This window comes from Meriones unguiculatus, chromosome 7 (assembly GCF_030254825.1).
Source record: "Meriones unguiculatus strain TT.TT164.6M chromosome 7, Bangor_MerUng_6.1, whole genome shotgun sequence".
Taxonomy (NCBI): Eukaryota; Metazoa; Chordata; class Mammalia; order Rodentia; family Muridae; genus Meriones; species Meriones unguiculatus.
The window spans coordinates 122,330,846-122,349,386 of NC_083355.1; the positions used below are offsets into that span (position 1 = coordinate 122,330,846).

At 37.9% G+C, this 18,541-nt stretch overlaps 1 protein-coding gene and 1 pseudogene across 6 annotated transcripts in view; both read left to right on the plus strand.

Annotated features, from left to right (window-relative positions):
• Positions 1 to 8,208, plus strand: part of LOC110543276 (peptidyl-prolyl cis-trans isomerase D-like) — a 38,910-nt pseudogene extending 30,702 nt beyond the window's left edge.
• The window catches only part of Tmem196 (transmembrane protein 196), a 94,174-nt gene continuing 82,972 nt past the window's right edge, over positions 7,340 to 18,541 (plus strand). The window contains exons 1-2 of one of the 6 annotated variants that reach the window (XM_060388304.1): positions 8,256 to 8,382; positions 10,612 to 10,697. In XM_060388304.1, coding sequence (XP_060244287.1) covers positions 10,689 to 10,697 — 9 coding nt within the window. In that variant the 5' untranslated portion in view covers positions 8,256 to 8,382; positions 10,612 to 10,688. Of the gene's footprint in view, positions 8,401 to 10,611; positions 10,698 to 18,541 lie in introns of all 6 variants that reach the window. The other 5 variants (XM_060388303.1, XM_060388301.1, XM_021664724.2 and 2 more) reach the window with 5 other exon arrangements.

Genomic DNA, 18,541 nt, shown 5'->3' on the forward strand with positions numbered 1-18,541 from the left:
AATTGACATGCTCCTTGGTGTGTTTATCCTACTTGTAGTTACCTTTCCCTATCCTACTTATGGATAATTGAGCTCTTTGGACCTAAGAGCTGATAGCCATCATGGGGGAGAAGAGATTGGCCATTACTACTTCATAACTTTTATGTAACATTGTAGATTCATATGCTACAATTATACTCCATAAATATAGGAAGAGATTCAAGGATTACCTATGGAGATTTATAGCTATCTTTCTCAATAACACTCCTGCCCTCCAGTACTCAGGTCTGAAAATGTTGGCTAGTTCAATGGATTAGTCATCTCATAATGCTCTGACAACGTTCCATAGATTGCATGACTTAAACAACTCCTAAAATTCTACAGGCTAAAAAGTCCAGGCTTTGACACCCACCAGAATAGCTAAGATCAAAAACTCAAGTGACAGCACATGCTGGAGAGGTTGTGGAGAAAGGGGAACCCTCCTCCATTGCTGGTGGGAATGTAAACTTATACAACCACTTTGGAAATCAATCTGGTGCTTTCTCAGACAATTAGGAATAATGATTCCTCAAGATCCAGCTACACCACTCCTTAGCATATATCCAAAAGATGCTCAAGTACACAACAAGGACATTTGCTCAACCATGTTTGTAGCAGCTTTAGTCGTAATAACCAGAAGCTGCAAACAACCCAGATGTCCCTCAGTTGAGGAATGGATACAGAAATTGTGGTACTTTTACACAATGGAATACTACTCAGCAATTAAAAATGAGGAGATCATGAAATTTGCAGGCAAATGGTGGGACCTAGAAACGATCATCCTGAGTGAGGTATCCCAAAAGCAGAAAGACACACATGTTATATACTCACTTATATAGACCTGTAAGATAGGATAAACATACTGAAATCTATACACATAAAGAAGATAAATAAAAAAGAGGACCCAGGGTACAATGATCAGTCCTCACTTAGAAAGACAAATGGATGGACATTGTATGTAGGAACAAACAAGTAACAGGACAGGAGCCTACCACAGAAGGCCTCTGAAAGACTACCTAACAGTGTATCAAAGCAGATGCTGAGACTCATAACCAAACTTTCGGTAGAGTGCAGGGAATCATATGATAAAAGGGGTAGTTAATATGACCAAGAGAGGACAGGAGCTCCACAAGGACAAAATATATCAGTTCACAGGGTTTTTTTTTTTCTGAGACTGATTCTCCAACCAAGGACCATGTATGGATGCAACCTAGAGCCTCTGCTCAAATGTAGCTCTTGCTAGCTCAGTGTCCAAGTGGGTACCCTAATAAGGGGAACAGGGACTGTTTCTGACATGAACTCAATGGCAGGCTCATTGACCTCCTCTCCCTCCCACCCCCGAGGTAGAAGCAGCCCTGCTAGGCCACAGAGGAAGACTTTGCAGCCAGTCCTGAAGATACCTGATAACCCAGATGAAAGGGGAGAAAGTTCTCCCCTGTCAGTGGACTTGGAAAGGGGCAGGGAGGAGATGAAGGAGGGAGGGTGGGATTGGGAGGGAAAGAGGGACCTGGATACAGCAGGGATACAAAGTTAACAAACTGTAACTAATATTAAAAAAAAAGAAAGGCTGTACCCTTGAGGACAGCTAGATAATACACTGTTTCCAACAGAGATTATTTCTGCTTCTCCAGCCACATAATAGCTCTTGGAATGGGAATGAGTAGCTGGAAGCTCATCCAGGAAAAGCCTGCCCTGCTTCACCTGGATATCTATTCAATAGGTTTCCCCAGTCAATATCTGCCAGATGTCATAAGTATTGGATTTGCTGACTTTAGCTTGGAATGCTTTTTTGCCATCTCTTTTGGTTACAGTAATATCTTGCTGATGATATTTTCCTTTCTCTATGCTTATAGTTTTTCTTCATGTTTGCCTGCCACATATTCAATAAATTCACTCATTAAAAAAAAAAAAGTCCAGACTTAATTGTGGTAAATTAAATAAATAAATAAATAAATCTGTGGGGGTAGGGGCTTTTGCTAATTTGAGGATAGCTGTCTTCTTGTATCTTCAAAAGACAGCCATGGTCTACTTTTTCCTTTGAAAAGGTATTAATTCCTTCAGAAAGGATCCACCCTCATGAGCCATCTAAATGTAGTGGTTCCCCGAAAAGCCAGGACTACCTTTATCATTCTTTGGGGGGTTAAGATTGTGCCACATGAATCCCAGGGCAACAATTGTTTGCAAGAACGCTGCTATTTTAGTTGCTAAAATCTATAAGGCCACCTTTTTCTGTCTGACACTCCTCTGCCTGTAAGATTGTTAAATGCCCATGTCATAAAACTAAGATGAAAAACCTTGTTTATCTTCCTCGTGGTTGATAGTCCTTTGCTAACTATTGTGCTATATCTGGAAATTTTTGACACAATTCCATTTCTTCATAATAAGCAAAAGTAACTGAATCCATATTATTTATTAAAAAATAGAAATCAGTTTAAATATTATATACACATGTCTAAGGTTCAATAATAAGTTGATACTTTATCTAGAAATGAAAATGTGTTATCAACACAGTAATATAGTGTATTTTTCCAAGTAATATCTCAGTTGCATTGCCACTAAAGGACAATAAAAGGCAAAAATAAGTTCTTGTTTCATTACATCTGCTTGTTACTGTCAAATCAGAAAAAAAAAATCAAACTTTTTTCTATTTAGCAAATTCACTTTAGCTATAATCTTTTCTGACTGCATTAATATGAGTATCAAAATATTAAGCAAAAGTTATCAGTTCAAAACTGGTAAATGACTTAAAATATTTTTTTTACTTTTTTTAATTCTTTATTAATTATACTTTATTCACTTTGTATCCCCCCTCTGGTTCCTACCCTCCTCCCGTCCCAATCCCTCCCTTCCTCCACCCTCTGCATGCATGCCCCTCCTTAAGTCCACTGATAGGGGAGGTCTTCTTTTCCTTCCTTCTGATCCTAGTCTATTAGGTCTCATCAGGAGTAGCTGCATTGTCTCCTTCTGTGGCCTGGTAATGCTGCTTCTCCCTCAGAGGGGAGGTAAATAAAGAGCAGGCCAATCAGTTCATGTCAGAGACAGTCCCTGTTCCTATAACAATGGAACCCACTTGGATACTGAACTGCCATGGCTACATCTGTGCAGGGGTCTTAGGTTATCTCCATGCATGGTTCTTGGTTGGAATATCAGTCTCAGGAAAGACCCCTGTGCTCAGATTTTTTGGTTCTATTGCTCTTGTGGAGTTCCTGTCCTCTCCAGCTCTTACTGTTTCCCACTTCTTTCATAAGATTCTCTGCACTCTGACCAAAGGTCGCCCATAAGTCTCAGCATCTGCATTGATAGTCTGCAGGGCAGAGCCTTTCAGAGGTCCTCTATGTCAGGCTCTTGACTTGTTCCCTGTTTTTCTCCTTCTTCTGATGTCCATCCTCTCTGCCTTTCTGGATAGGAATTGAACATTTTAGCAAGAGTCCTCCCTCTTGATTATTTTCTTTAGGTGTACAGATTTTAGTAGGTTTATTCTATATTATATGTCTATATGATTGAGTATATACCATGTGCGTCTTTCTGCTTCTGGTATAGCTCACTCAAGATAATCTTTTCCAGATCCCACCATTTACCTGCAAATTTCATAATTTTCTTGTTTTTTATTGCTGAGTAATATTCCATTGTGTAGATGTACCACACATCTGTATCCATTCCTCCACTGAGTGGCATCTGGGCTGTTTCCAGCTTCTGGCTATTATAATTAAGGCTGATACAAACATAGTTGAGCAAATGTCAATTGAGCCTCTTTTGGATATATTCCTAGGAATGGTATAGCTGGATCTTGAGGAAGCGCTATTCCTAGTTGTCTGAGGAAGTGGCAGATTGATTTCCAGAGTGGTTGTACAAGTTTACAATATGATGTTTCTTAACTTTCCTTAACTGTTTAGGCTACACTGACCATTCTGTCCAGTGCCTGTGCCACTATAAATGTTTGATTTATAACAAACATTCTAAATCAAATTATTATCAAAAATGACCACTTATATTTTCAGGAACTGTTCTAGTTTGCTTTTCTGTTATTGTGATAAAACACTGAACAAAAGAAACTTTGAAGAAAATGGTTTGTTTGGCTTATAGGTTACAGTCCATCACAAGGGTAGCCAATTCAGGAACTCAAGTAAGGAACCTAGAGCAGAATCTGAAGTGGAGAACATGAAGAAATCTTGCATACTGGATTGCTCCCCATGTTTTGTTCATCCTGCTTTCTTCTCCATTTGCCCAGGAGTAGCATTGCCCGGTCCTTCTACAAGAATCACTAATCAAGAAAATACCCTCAGGCCAACATGATGAAGGGAATTCCTCCTCTGAGGAATTCTCTAGTGATTCTAGCTTGTGTTAAGTTGACACAGGGTTTGTGTTGATCAGCATAAGGACTTTTCAATAACTCACCCTGCAGTAATGACTACCATTGTCATTTTGCCAATGGGTATCCCTACATTAAGTGGGAGTGTATATTGGTCAATTTTCTGTTATAGTAACAAATTATCTGAGTGATTCCAACACAAAAGAAAGGGGTTTATTTTATCTCATGGTTTTAGAGGATCTAGTCTATGGTTGATCATCCATACAGGTTTTTATCCTGTGGTGAGATGGAACCTCTTGACAGCTACCACACTGGCAGGGTGACCTGATTACATGTGCAGCCAGGACAAGAGGAAGAAAAAAGAGAGAAATGACAGAACCCCAACATGCCATGAAGACTGTACTCCTGGTGACCTAACTCCCTTTGCTTCCAGTCACAGGCTAAGGAGCAAACTTTGATTGCATGAGATTTTGGAGGTCATCATTCATGCCATAAATGATTTGTTTACTAATTCTTGCCTGTTTCTTTAACAAAACATTAAAATTTCTATAAATCTAATTTGGAAAAATGAGTGTATAAAGACCTCATAACTTTTAAATACTTATTTGTGATTTTAATATCCTTAAAGGAGAAAACCATAAAGAATGATTAATTAGCTAGGAGCTTTAGAATTATTCTGAGGCTATCCACACTTTCATTTATATTATATACAAGTCAAAAGGTAGCAAGCTTATTAAATATAAGGAAGTGTTGAGCCATCTCAATAGATCTCATGAGTAAGACTTTTGTTGTACCATGACATAAGAAAAATTAAATGCTGAACTGTGAAAGACTGGAGTTTGGATAGAATGGATTTTATATTAATCTCTTGATTTATAGCTTAATACTATAATTCCCTTTCTGAGATAATCTTGAGAGAAACTGATAATAAAAATAAATGTTTTTCAGTTTGAACTCGTTTTTGTTCTTGATTTCTGTGACTATGAAGAAATTTTAGAAGTATTTAGGAAGCTCTTTACATTGATTGAAAAAGTGTGCAAAACATACTTTGTGCCAAAGAAAAGGTGCTGTAAAAAATCTTGTAGTTGTGATGTTGGTAGTCATGCTTTTAATAGGTCAGTTAATTTCTTCTGTGGATAGTGATTTTTTAATATATCACTCTTAAAGTATTATCTAAAGTTTGATCTTTAACTCATCTGTGGTTACTCATAAGTGAAGCTAGATTTAATCTGTTCTGAGTAAATTCAGATTTTCAGACGCTTTATGTTTTATACAAATGACCCAAAATAAATCAAAGGTGGTCATATTTGGCCATATGACTAAGCTTTTAGATACTAAGATAATTGGCTTCAAATAATCACCTTTGCTATGAATGAACAATCAAACTCAATACCTGTTTCTTGATTTCTTTACAAGTCCTATATGCTTAACATCCAGTGAGTGTTTGCTACAATTCTCTCCCAGGGTTATCCTTTTCCCCACAAAACTGCATTGATGTATTTTGATAATAACTTGTTTTCTTCTTCTAAAAGACAACAAAATTTAAAAAAAAAAAGAAGTGACTAAAATTAAATCAGAAGTGAGATGACATAGATGTCTCATTATTTCTGCTTATGTCTGACATATACAATAGTTAAATATCATAAATATTGCTTCATTAGATCCATAAACTACTTGAGAAGTTCTGGAAACTGACCATCTGAGGGGAAACGTTTTAAGAAGTGGAAAGGAACATCACTAATCATGAATCAACATAAATATGTAAGCTGTGCTCCAAATATCACAATAGCTGAAGATTCCTTAACATTTAATAACTTGTAACCCATCTTTGATTTTTTTGTTAATTTTGAGGCACATGACTCAAGTTTTAAAACTTGTAAAATAATCACAAAAAATAAATGAAAATGTAGAGGTTAAGCTATAAAGCAAGTCCTGAATAAAATATTTAAAGGTAAAACTGACACTCCTGCTGCAGAATTAGAAACAGCTTCTCTTTCCTCAACACTGGAACCTGAAAAAGAATATATGAGTCATGTAATCCCAATGGTGCTTACTCTGCACTTGTCTGCATGTGTGCAGAGGCCAAAACGCCCTCAAATTGTGGACCCCCTTTGTCTATATTTCCCTCCAACCCATCTCTAACTGAAGATGGGTTCATACCTTAGAACTATCCCTCACCTTCCTTGAATATCAAGGTTTCATCCATGAATATCAAGGATGATATCCTTGAGATGTTTCCTGAGGGGGGGGTGGGATCAGGAAAATATAAAACGCATCCATGCATAGCTACTTCCCTATGTCTAGAGAAAGCTACAAAATTACACAAGCCATGCTTGAGTCCCTGCCATAATGATTCAGAGGAACTGAAGATGGTAAAAGTCAGTTCTGCACTAGGTCAAACTTTTTCTCCATTTGTATGTAATACTTGCTTTGGTGTAATACTTAAGTATATGTATCTCAACTAAAATTAGATAATAACACAGGGTCTCTGTCATGCTGGGTCTGACTATGCATCTCAAGATGTGTGGGCAAGTAGCAAGGGAAGTATGACTACAGCCCACAGATTCTTCCCCCTGGGATAGGAAAGGTACCAGGTAGTAATGGTAGAGACCTTTCTCTCTCTCTCTCTCTCTCTCTCTCTCTCTCTCTCTCTCTCTCTCTCTCTCCCCTTTTCTTCCTCTCTCCCTCTTTCACTTTCTTCCTCCCTCTCCCTCTCTCCCCTCCCCCTCCTTTCCCCCCTCTGTCACTGTCTCTCCCTCTTTCTCTTTCTTCCTCCCTCTCTCCCAACCCCTCCTCCCCCCCACCCCCTCCTCTCTCTCAAAAAGCAGGCTGCAGCCTGGGCTGACTGGTACAGATGAGTCCTTCGGTGAGGGTCCCTTAGAATCTTTGTATAATAAGAGCTCTAGCTTTTCTCTATTCCGGTGCACTTGGCTTTCCTTTGCTCTCTGCTCCCCAAGCAGAGGAAAGTACGTGTAGAGGATAGCTTTGCATAGAATGAGCCCACGTTGATATAGGCACCAGGCATAGAACCCTGGCTGGATAGAAAAGCAAGAGGAACTGAGTAAAGGAGATGCGGAAGTAGGGAATTTGGGATCCTGCGGTTGGGTCCAGGGGCGGGGCGAATAAGGGGTCAGCCAATACATCAGGATTTTCCCTCCTCCGTCAGGCTCCTAAACCCCAATGAGGTCATAGCGATGAGAGAGAATCAGATCAAGAGAGAGGGAGAAAGAGAGAGAGAGAGAGGAAAAGGACTACAAGGACGGAGAAGAAAACCCAGGCTGAAAGAGACCATCAGACAAGGTCGCTTTTCTGGCGACATGGCAAGTGCCAGGAACGTGGTGCTGAATACCATCCACCTCCTCTGCCTAGAGACCTAGGGACTCACAGAAGCACTTTGCGCTGTCAGGAAAACAAAGGAGGGGAGGCGAGAGGACAGGCGGAGAGAGGTTGTGAGCAGCTCCCCTTTATCTCTAGGAAGCCAAGCTCTGTTCCTCTGCCAGGAAAGAGAAGGGAGCCAGAGGGGCGCGGGAGGCTCCGAGAAGTGCAGAGCAGAGACAAGACAGAACTCTGGGCAGAGCGTCGGGCACTGCCAAGGCTCAGATCCAGGGTTGGCTCTCCAGAGCCCAGCTTCCCAGTGCTTGCTTCTGGACTCCAACCTATCACCCAGCGGTCCCAGTGTGAACGTGCCAGGGTTTGAAGCGGCTCTTTCTTTCCTGACCTGGCCAGGAAAATGGTTTTCTGGTCCTGGAAATCCAGACCTTGTGGATAATGTTTTGCTGGTGAAGAAAGAAAAGTTTGAGGATCTGGACTGTGGTAGGGGGCAGAAAGAGCTGAGGAGGACTTTGGAAGAAAGAAGGTGGATGATCAGCTTCCTTCTCTGAGCTGGAAGGAATGAAGACCCAAGGAGGATGTGCACCAGCGGCCAGATCATTGGGAGCCTCTTGGTGCTCTCTGTGCTGGAGATAGGGCTGGGGGTGTCCAGCGTGGCCGTGGGGGCGGTCAGCTTCAGCCTGGCTCTCCGAGAGCACACGCCGCAGCTTGGAGACTCGTCCCCGGTATGGAGCGGGGTGTGTGTACGTTGAGCCATTTCACTCTCTTTACCTCTTTTTGGGGATAGTTGGTGTGCGCGCGCCTTAGTCACTGTCTCCTGGGGAAACAATATTATAATCCTCCTCTGCATGTAGGTTCCAGTTGGCAAGCTCTGCTGATTTACATTGTCCTTTTATGTATTTTAAGCTTTTTTTGCTCTTAACTGGGCTTAAAATCAAATTGAATGGCTTTATTTAAAAATGAAGAGAGGGTCAGTCTGGCTGATTCTGAAAAAGACTCACCAGTGTTAGTCACAGGGTTACATCTGCCAAGGGCAAACTCACTTGTCGTTTATGTCTTTTACTAAAAATGTTACAACATTTTCTTGTACCAAGAGCAAGCAAGGGTATTTATCTGTTTATCTGTGGGCGGCATGCTCACGGTGCGCCAATGCCACAGTGATACACAGTGATACAGGACTGAAAGGAAACTGAGCTGAGCTTCTGAAGGGTCTGGGGGGTTGGGGGGATGAGCATCATTCCAGAAAGCACTACTTTAAATTTGCCTTGTTATCTTTCTCACACTCACCTCTGAAAATTCTGTTCTAGGCCATCAGTTACACAAACAACAGTACGAAATATAATGCCATCCTAATTGAGTAGTAACTCACCTTAAAGTGTGCCTACCTACTCAGAAAACAATCTCGGTTTTTGTTTTGTTTTGTTTTGTTTTGTTTTGTTTTCTGGTAAGGGAAAGACCTAAAAAAAAACATCTTGTTTGGTCATGTAGAATGAATTTCAGGGAAGCAGACCTTTGCTGCCACCAAAAATCAATAAAAATAACTACCTGAACATGAAAAAGGTCTCTCTCTCTCTCTCTCTCTCTTTCTCTCTGTGTGTGTGTCTCTCTGTCTCTGTCTCTGTCTCTGTCTCTCTCTCTCTCTCTCTCTCTCTGTGTATGTATGTGTCCCACCCTTCCCTCCCCCTCTCTCTCCTATTTCCTCATAGCTGGCATGGACATCTAGGTCTCTAACTTGATTGTACTTTCTGCATAGATCATTAGGAGGCTATTTTGTTGTTGACAATCTATATTGTATTTAACAAACCTGATTTCATCATTAAAATACTAAGAGAAAAACGTTTAAAATTTAATAAAATACATTCTAATGCCATTCATAAAAATACTCTGGCCCTCTGAGTACTATGAAATTGTACCTTAGATAATTAGCTTTTATACTTTTTTTCAGGTGAGATACATGTTTATAGATTGCAGAGCTTAAAAGAGAAAAAGAAAAGAATATGTAATTCTAGCATTGAATTTCTCCAAGAATTCTTTTTCTGAATTCTGTAAGTTTATACCAACCCCCATTAACTACCTTGTTCTTTATTATGGATATGTTGCCCGTGTAGATAAGTAACTTTGAGTTTGAAAGAATAAGAGGTACATCTTAAATTCTACATCTAATGTGTTGTTATAAATATTTTGAGAATTGTGGTTATGGTTATTATTAAAATTTCTACTGGACAGTTCTCAAAATAAAGTGTAATACCAACATGTAAAGAAAGGGGGTGAATGTAATCTCCTTTTGGCTCAAGAAAGAAATGCCTCATATATGTGTCACCGCATTCCTTAAAAACAAGAAAATGTGTGAATTAAAATAAACTGTCTCTAAATAATAGTTAAAATCATTTTTTTCTTTTGGATATTTTAAGTAACTGTTAGTTTGTTAACTTTTCATAATTAATCTTTTCTCCCTCCCAAACAAGATATTATATAAGTGAGCTAATATATGCACAAATGCAAATATAATTTGAATCAGAGAAAACAAATCATTCATATCAATATAGTCATTACTATAACCAATGATTTCTTTTTTAATGATTTCTAATTAGTCTTTTAACAGTAAGTAAAATTCAGCAAGATTCTTGGAAGAATAGTTTTGAATACTGTAATATGGTTTTATAAAAATCAAAGGACTCAGTCAACTGAATGAATTATTATGAAACCAAAATGTTCAAATCATTACTCACTTCTGTAACATACAAAAACATAAAAAATAAATTTGTAAAGAAATAAATTCTCAGTTAGGATAATCATAGTTTTCAAATTATAGACTGGCCAGGTAGATTATTGAAATGGTTTCAAATTCTTTTGTGATATATTTTGGACTGTCTTTTCATTCCTTCTCTGGTAAATCCATAACCAAGATTTATAGAAAGCTCAATATGTGAATGGTATTTTACTATTTACTACAGGAGCTATAAGAGATAAGTCAGAATACAGTCTTCAGAGGGTATCACCTGACCAAAAGGAGGGAGGCACATCACTAGCAATGACAAAGGTAAGAAGTTAGAATATGACCTCAGAGAAATTAGAGATAAAAGAGAAAGAGAAAAGTTGGCATGGACAGTGAAATACCCATGGAAGTACTAATGACCTTCACAGTGTTAATATCTTATGAGGTAAGGTCTTACGGCAAATTAACTAGATGTAAATCCCAAACTTACCATTACCTAGTTGGGTGAGTAACAACTTTTCTCATGTTAAAAAAAAAAAGAGGATTGAAATGTATCAATTAACGAATAATGAAAAAAATTTAGAAGGATGCATGATGTATCATAAACATGAAGTAAATGTGAGCAGCTAGTCCTGGATACACATGATCACTGAGGTAGGTGTAAGAAGTGAAAACAGCTGGGGGAGCAGAGATAAAGGCAATCAACTAGGATGAAATGGAAGGTAAGAACTCATTTGTTTTTAATAAGGTTTAAGTGTATGAAAATAAATACAGAAAGAGTGACGGTGGCAAGACCATAGCATGCTCTGTGTGTGGCTGAAGCAACAGATTTTCTCATGTTTCTAATAATCACCATCATAATGCTAATTCTTACATCTCAAAGAGACTCTGGGAAAATGGAAAGGGAAGCTCAATAGAAAAATCTTTAATTTCTCTGGCAATTTATTAATCAAAAGTCTGTATTTTTATGAATATAAATGAAAGATACGATCATTAAACTATCAGAATGTACAGTCTAAATAAGACTATGTTTTTATTAGTGCATGAAGGTTTATGTTTTATTAGTGCACTTCAAAACATTAATATCATTATTACAGCTTTCTGAATTAAATTACAGTCAATAGACATAAAGGGTGCATTGTAGAGTATTATTTTTAGGTAGAGAGACTAAAATCATAAGTGATTATCCTCGACTCATCCACTGATAGTGGAAGTCCCTCTCCCTTACTGTCTGACCTTAGCCTTTCAGGTCCCATCAGGACTGCCTGAATCCTCTTCCTCTGTGAGCTGGCTAGGTGATCAAGGAGCAGGCAACTGAATTCATGTCAGACTGTCTCTTCTTCCCTTACTAGGGAACCCACACAGAGACTGAGCTGTCTATGGGCTACATCTAAGCAGGGGTATCTAAGTCCTCTCCATTTAGGTGGTGGTATTAAGAATAGTAGTGGAATTGTATTTGATTGGCCTCATACTCTGATTCCAGTCATCTTTATCTGACATTCATTTTGTGAAGTTGAATTTTTTTCAGTTTTCTATGCCTGGTTCTCCTACATGTAAACATCAAAGCAACCTTTTGAAGTATTTAATACTTTCCTTACATAAATCATTTAACGTTTTAGTAAATTTACATATTCATTTCCTGAAGCATACTCGGTGTTAATCATAACTTTATCTACTCGATGGCTTTGATGATTTGCCTGAATGAGATGTATAGTATACCTATATATATACCTGTTCTGTACACTTCTAGTTCACCATTGCAACAAATTTCCAACTGTAAGACTTTTTAGATAAGGTACAGTATGCAATTGACCATTGCTTTAATATATTAATTTTAATATTTAAATATAACAAGATTATTTAATGAAAAACAAAACATTTTCCCCTTTTATGATTATTTATTTATTTTTAATTATTTATTTTTTATATTAATCACAGTTTATTTACTTTGTATCCCAACCATAGCCCCTCCCTCATTCCCTCCCAATCCCACCCTTCCTCCCTCCCTTATCTTCTCCCTGCCCCTTTCCAAGTCCACTGCTAGGGGAGGTCCTCCTCTCCTTCCATCTGACCCTAGTTTATCAGGTATCTTCAGGACTGCCTGCCATGTCCTCCTCTGTGGCTTAGCAAGGCTGTTCCTCCCTCAGGGGTTGGGGCGGGGGGAGGTCAAAAAGCCAGTCATTGGGTTCATGTCAGAAATAGTTCCTGTTTCCCTTACTAGGTAAACCCACTTGGATACTGAGCTACCATGTGTTACATCCGAGCAGGGGTTTCAGGTTATATCCATACATGGTCCTTGTTTGGAGAATCAGTCTCAGAAAAAAAAAAAAAAAAAAAAAAACCTGTGCCCTGATACATTTTGTCCTTGTGGAGCTCCTGTCCTCTCTCGGTCATATTAACTACCAATTTTATCATTTGATTCCCTGCACTCTACCGAAGGTTTGATTATGAGTCTCAGCATCTGCTTTGATCACTGCTAGTTAGAGTCTTTCAGAGGCCCTCTGCAGTAGGATCTTATCCTGTTACTTGTTTTCTCCTAGTTCCCATGTCCATCCCATTTGTTTCTAAGTGAGGATTGATCATCTTCCCCCGGATCCTCTTTCTTGTTTATCTTCTTTAGATGCACATATTTTAGTATGTTTATCCTATCTTATAGGACTATATAAGTGAGTATATACCATGTGTGTCTTTCTGCTCCTGGGATACCTCACTCAGGATGATCTTTTCTAGATACCACCATTTGCCTGCAAATTTCATGATTTCTTCATTTTTAATTGCTGAGTAGTATTCCATCGTGTAAAAGTACCACAATTTCTGTATCCATTCCTCCGTTGAGGGACATCTGAGTTGTTTCCAGGTTCTGGCTATTACAAATAAAGCTGCTACAAACATGGTTGAGCAAATGTCCTTGTTGTGTACTTGAGCAAATTTTGGGTATATGCCCAGGAGTGGTATAGCTGGATCTTGAGGAAGCACTATTCCTAATTGTCTGAGAAAGTGCCAGATTGACTTCCAAAGTGGTTGTACCAGTTTACATTCCCACCAGCAGTGGAGGAGGGTTCCCCTTTCTCCACAACCTCTCCAGCATGTGTTGTCACTTGAGTTATTCATCTTAGCCATTCTGATGGGTGTAAGGTGAAATCTCAGGGTCATTTTGATTTGCATCTCCCTGATGGCTAAGGACGTTGAGCATTTCTTTAAGTGTTTCTCTGCCATTCTATATTCCTCTACAGAGAATTCTCTGCTTAGCTCTGTACCCTAGCTTTTAATTGAATTGCTTGATTTGTTGCTTTTTAACTTTAGTTCTTTATGTATTCTCGATATTAGCCCTCTGTCAGATATAGGGTCGGTGAAGATCCTTTCCCAGTCTGTAGGCAGTCGTTTTGTTCTGACAACAGTGTCTTTTGCTTTACAGAAGCTTTTCAATTTCATGAGGTCCCATTTATCGATTGTTGCTCTTAGAGCCTGTGCTGTTTGTGTTCTGTTCAGAAAGTTGTTTCCTGTGCCATTCATTGAGTTCCAGGCTCTTCCCCACTTTTTCTTCTAACCTGGTTTTATGTTGAAGTCTTAGATCCACTTGGACTTTAGTTTTGTGCAGGGTGATAAATATGGATCTATTTTCATTTTTCTGCATGCAGACATCCATTTGGACCAGTACCATTTGTTGAAGATGCTTTCTCTTTTCCATTGAATGGTTTTGGCTTCTTTGTCAAAAATCAAGTATTCATAGGTGTTTGGGTTTATTTCTGGGTCTTCTATTTGGTTTCATTGATTGGTTCCATTGGTTTCTTTCTGCTTCTATGCCAATACCATGCCATTTTTATTACTATTGCTCTGTAGTACAGCTTGAGATCAGGGATGGAGATACCTCCAGATGATCTGTTGTTGTACAGGATCGTTCTGGAAATTCTGAGTTTTTTGTTTCTCCATATGAAGTTGAGAATTTTTCTTTTATGATCTGTAAAGAATTATGTTGGTAATTTGATAGGAATTGCATTGAATCTGTAGATTGCTTTTGGCAGGATGGCCATTTTACAAAACAACATTTTAAACTCCTTAGTGACCTTAAATATACACACTTGAAGCAGAGTCTATCTCTATAGAGGTGAAATATTTTTCTGCAGTGATAAAATTCCTTATCAGACAATGTAAATCTCTTCCCTATCCTCGGATAACATTATAAATGTATATCTATGGTCTTGCTTTAAATCAATTTTAATTACAAAAGCTATCATGAAAAGATTTTTCAGATGGTAATTTAAAGAATACCAAAATTGTTCTTTTTATGTCTCATCAACATTAGTCACCACTATCTTATTAAAACCTTAGAGACACTTCTCCTTAAATAGCTACGTTTTAGTAACAGAACCCAGGTGTGACAGGGTTTCTAGGTATAATGGTGACTATTCATGAATTCTATTACAGCCCATGCAGAGAATCTTATGTGACTCACATTCTCATTTTCAAATGTGACTATTTACTGAAAATCTAAGTATTTACTAAAATAATCTGAAAAATTAAATGTATTAATCTTCTAGTGGATGTGATTATTATTCATTTAAATAACACATATTGTGATGATATAGCTTAATGGTAGGGTAATTTCCTAGCATGTTCAAGGCTATGAGTTTCATCCCCAGTACCAACACTTACAAACAAAGATATTAAGTACACACACACACAGGACTAGAAATGTTTCAGATTCTGTATTGTGTCAGATTTTAGAATAGTTGTGTATATATTGTGAGTTATTTGGATCATGGGACTTCATTTTAAAAGCAAAAGACACTTATGTTTCATATATACCTTCTATACATAAACTGTAGGCAATTTTACACAATATTTTGGTGAACCTGACTTTTGCTCTCAGGCATTTCATGAAGTCAACTTTACTTACAGAGTCATGTTAGCCCTTCAACAATTCCTAACTGGGCTACCTTCTATCCATAATCTCAAAACGCTTGCTTGTATTCTTCATCTAGGCCTTTTCAAGCCATTATTGGAGTTCTTCCTCCTGGCCCACGTGGTTTCTTCACACTAACCCATCGTGGCTCCCTCCTATTTCCTCTCTTCCCATTCGTCTCTCTCCCACGATTCTCTTGTCCTCAAAAGCCTGGGAACCTTAGCAGCACCTATCCCATTCTGCCCTGCCCAGGTATAGGTTGTTTAATCAACCAATCAGGTATATCTTTAGGCAGGTTTACACAACAAGGATAGGCATATCCAGCGAGTAACCAGGTCTAGAGGGCCAGTAACTAGCATCAATATACAAGCATCAGACCAACCCCCAACAAGACATTACACTGAAAGGTAGAGTGTTATGTTTTATTTTCTTTGTAGAAATAGTAATTGCATGACTTATTCTTAGGAATACTCAGGTCCAGATATTATCATAGATACTGACATTTATAGCTGTAGCAACTATTATTTTATAAAACTTAGATAGGAAAAGAGCCTGCCTAGAACTTACTTTTGTCATTAATCAGCTGAGTCAGTACTATTTCAAAGTTTTATTTTAAAGTCTATACTTTTTATGGCATTGTGTGGAATTTAGGAAATTTCCATGATAAAAAAGTCATTCATGTAGGTTTGACCTCATTATTTCTTCTTTATCACTGAATATATATAAGTCAAATGGGATGGCATAAGACCAGGTCCTAATGATGCATTTATCTATTTTCCCAAAGATACTGGTATAGCCAAACAATCAGCCAGCACAGCTCTCATGTTAACACAATACATAGTCTTAAGATCTTCAAAAAAAAAATAAATAAATTAAAAAAATAAAAAAAAAGATCTTCTCCATAAAATTTCACTACCTTTAAAGGTTAAGCCTTAGCTTTAAAAACAAAAAATAGACTATGTATAAACATGATTCTTAAATATTATGATAAGAAATCATAAAGATGAAAATAGCAAATTTAAACAGTACTCAAAATAAGAAGTACAGGTGATGGGCCTAAGAGATAACTTTTTCATGAAGCTTAATCTGGGCTCAGATTCAGATGAGCTTCCAGCAGGTAGAAAGACAGGATTGACTACAAACAAAGGCATGTGTAAAGTCATGGAGGGTGGGAAAAATGATAAAGGAGTATTTGGGACCTGCCCTATTAAGGCAGACACAATATATGTAGAAATTGGTAAGTAAATGTGTTTTTATTACTGTTCTACTATTGTGAAGTCACACCATGACCAAGACAATTTATAAAATAGAGCAACAGAACAAGAAAATTTGAACACAGGGAACTTCCCAGAGACTCATACTCCAACCAAGGACTATTCATGGAGATAACCTAGAACCCCTGCACAGATGTAGCCCATGGCAGTTTAGTGTCCAAGTGGATTACATAGTGATGGGAAGAGGGACTGCCTCTGACATAAACTGATTGGCCTGCTCTTTGATCACCTCCCCCGGAGGGGGGAGCAGCCTTACCAGGCCACAGAAGAAGACAATGCAGCCATTCCTGATGTGATCTGATAGACTAAGATCAGAAGGAAGGAAAGGAGGACCTCCCCTATCAGTGGACTTGGGGAGGAGCATGCATGCAGAAAGGGGAGGAAGGATGGGATCGGGAGGGGAGGAGGGAGGGGCTTATGGGGGGATACAAAATGAATAAAGTGTAATTAATAATAAAAAAAAACAAAGAAAAAACAAGAACATTTAATCAGGGCTTGATAACAGTTTCAAAGTGTGAGTTTATGATCATCATGGTAGGGAGCATGACAGCATGCAGTCAGACATGACACTTGCACAACTGTTGAGAGCTCACATTTAACAAAAAAAACAGACAATGGCAAGAAACCAGGCCTATTATGGGCTTTTGACACCTCAAAGCTCGCCCCCAGTGACACACATCCTCCAACAAGGCCACACTGTTTCAGTAAAGGCCACACCTCCTAATTTCTCCCCCCAAACAATTTCCACCTACTGTGGACCAAACATTCAAACTAATGGCCTATGGAGGTCATCCTCATTCAAACCATCACACTAGGCAAAATAGAACAGTTTGAAAAGGTACTATAAGAACAGCAAGGCTCCTCTGCACTCTAATTCTGAGCTAGGCTTGGAGAGCTGTGCTAAGATATAGCTGGATGAGGATGAGGCCATGACAATAGATATAGGAATTTCTGTTCAAGTTCAATGCAGTCATCAGCCATTGACCTCAAGATGTACATCTTGGATCAGAAGAAAACATTGAAGAAAATCATGAGATTTAAAGAAAGTATAAATGTATGCCACAAATCTAACTATATCTATGACTGTCCTTCCTATTAATGGTGAATTTATAAATTCATAAATTGCTTGTATTCAATTATTCTCACGGTTTCCTGGTATGTGAAAAATAAGAACTTGTATATTTTATTAGGGTTATCAGTGTACAACAAAGAAAGTATTACAGGCTGAGGACTTTGGGGACTTATTAAATTCTGGTTTCAAATTCTGGTGTTAGCATTTTCTGGTTGCTCAAATGTAATGCAAATTGCTTAACTAATCTACAAAAATAGCAATCCTACTTATCTTAATCTTCTCTTAAAATTAAATTGATATTTACACAAAACTATTCAATGCACTTATTAGGTATTCAACAATCATGTCAGATGCACAATAATAGCCGCATGCTCTTACCTTTTTCCAGGAAATCCTTATTCTGCATTTTATTTCTGTATGTTATATATATTTCCAGAGATTATTTTATTATAATTCCATTAATAATGTCGATCATGGACTCTAGATTTACTAACATTTAAGTTGTAATTTCCATTTTAGAAAGTGTGATACCTTGATGACCAATTTGGGACAGCAGTAATGGTCATGATTTAATTTGCATGTTTCAGAATATAAGAAAAATTATTTTAGGTAAACTGTGAAATACAGAAGTATACATTTTGCTTGATCTACCAGATAGTGATATATATTTGATTTTCCTAATTCATTTAATTTGGTTGTTGAAAATATTAGACTTTTTTCTCTATTTTCCTCTTGTTAATAATTTTCATACATAGCTTTTTCTGGTGAAATAAAAGATGATAACATTAATATTAAGATAATTGGCAATTTATATGTATAATAGTGTATGTACACTGCCTAAGAACTACTTTCATTTCAAGTAAATGAAACAAAATTCTTCACATAAGGTATGACAAAGGGATCATTAAAGAGATTTATT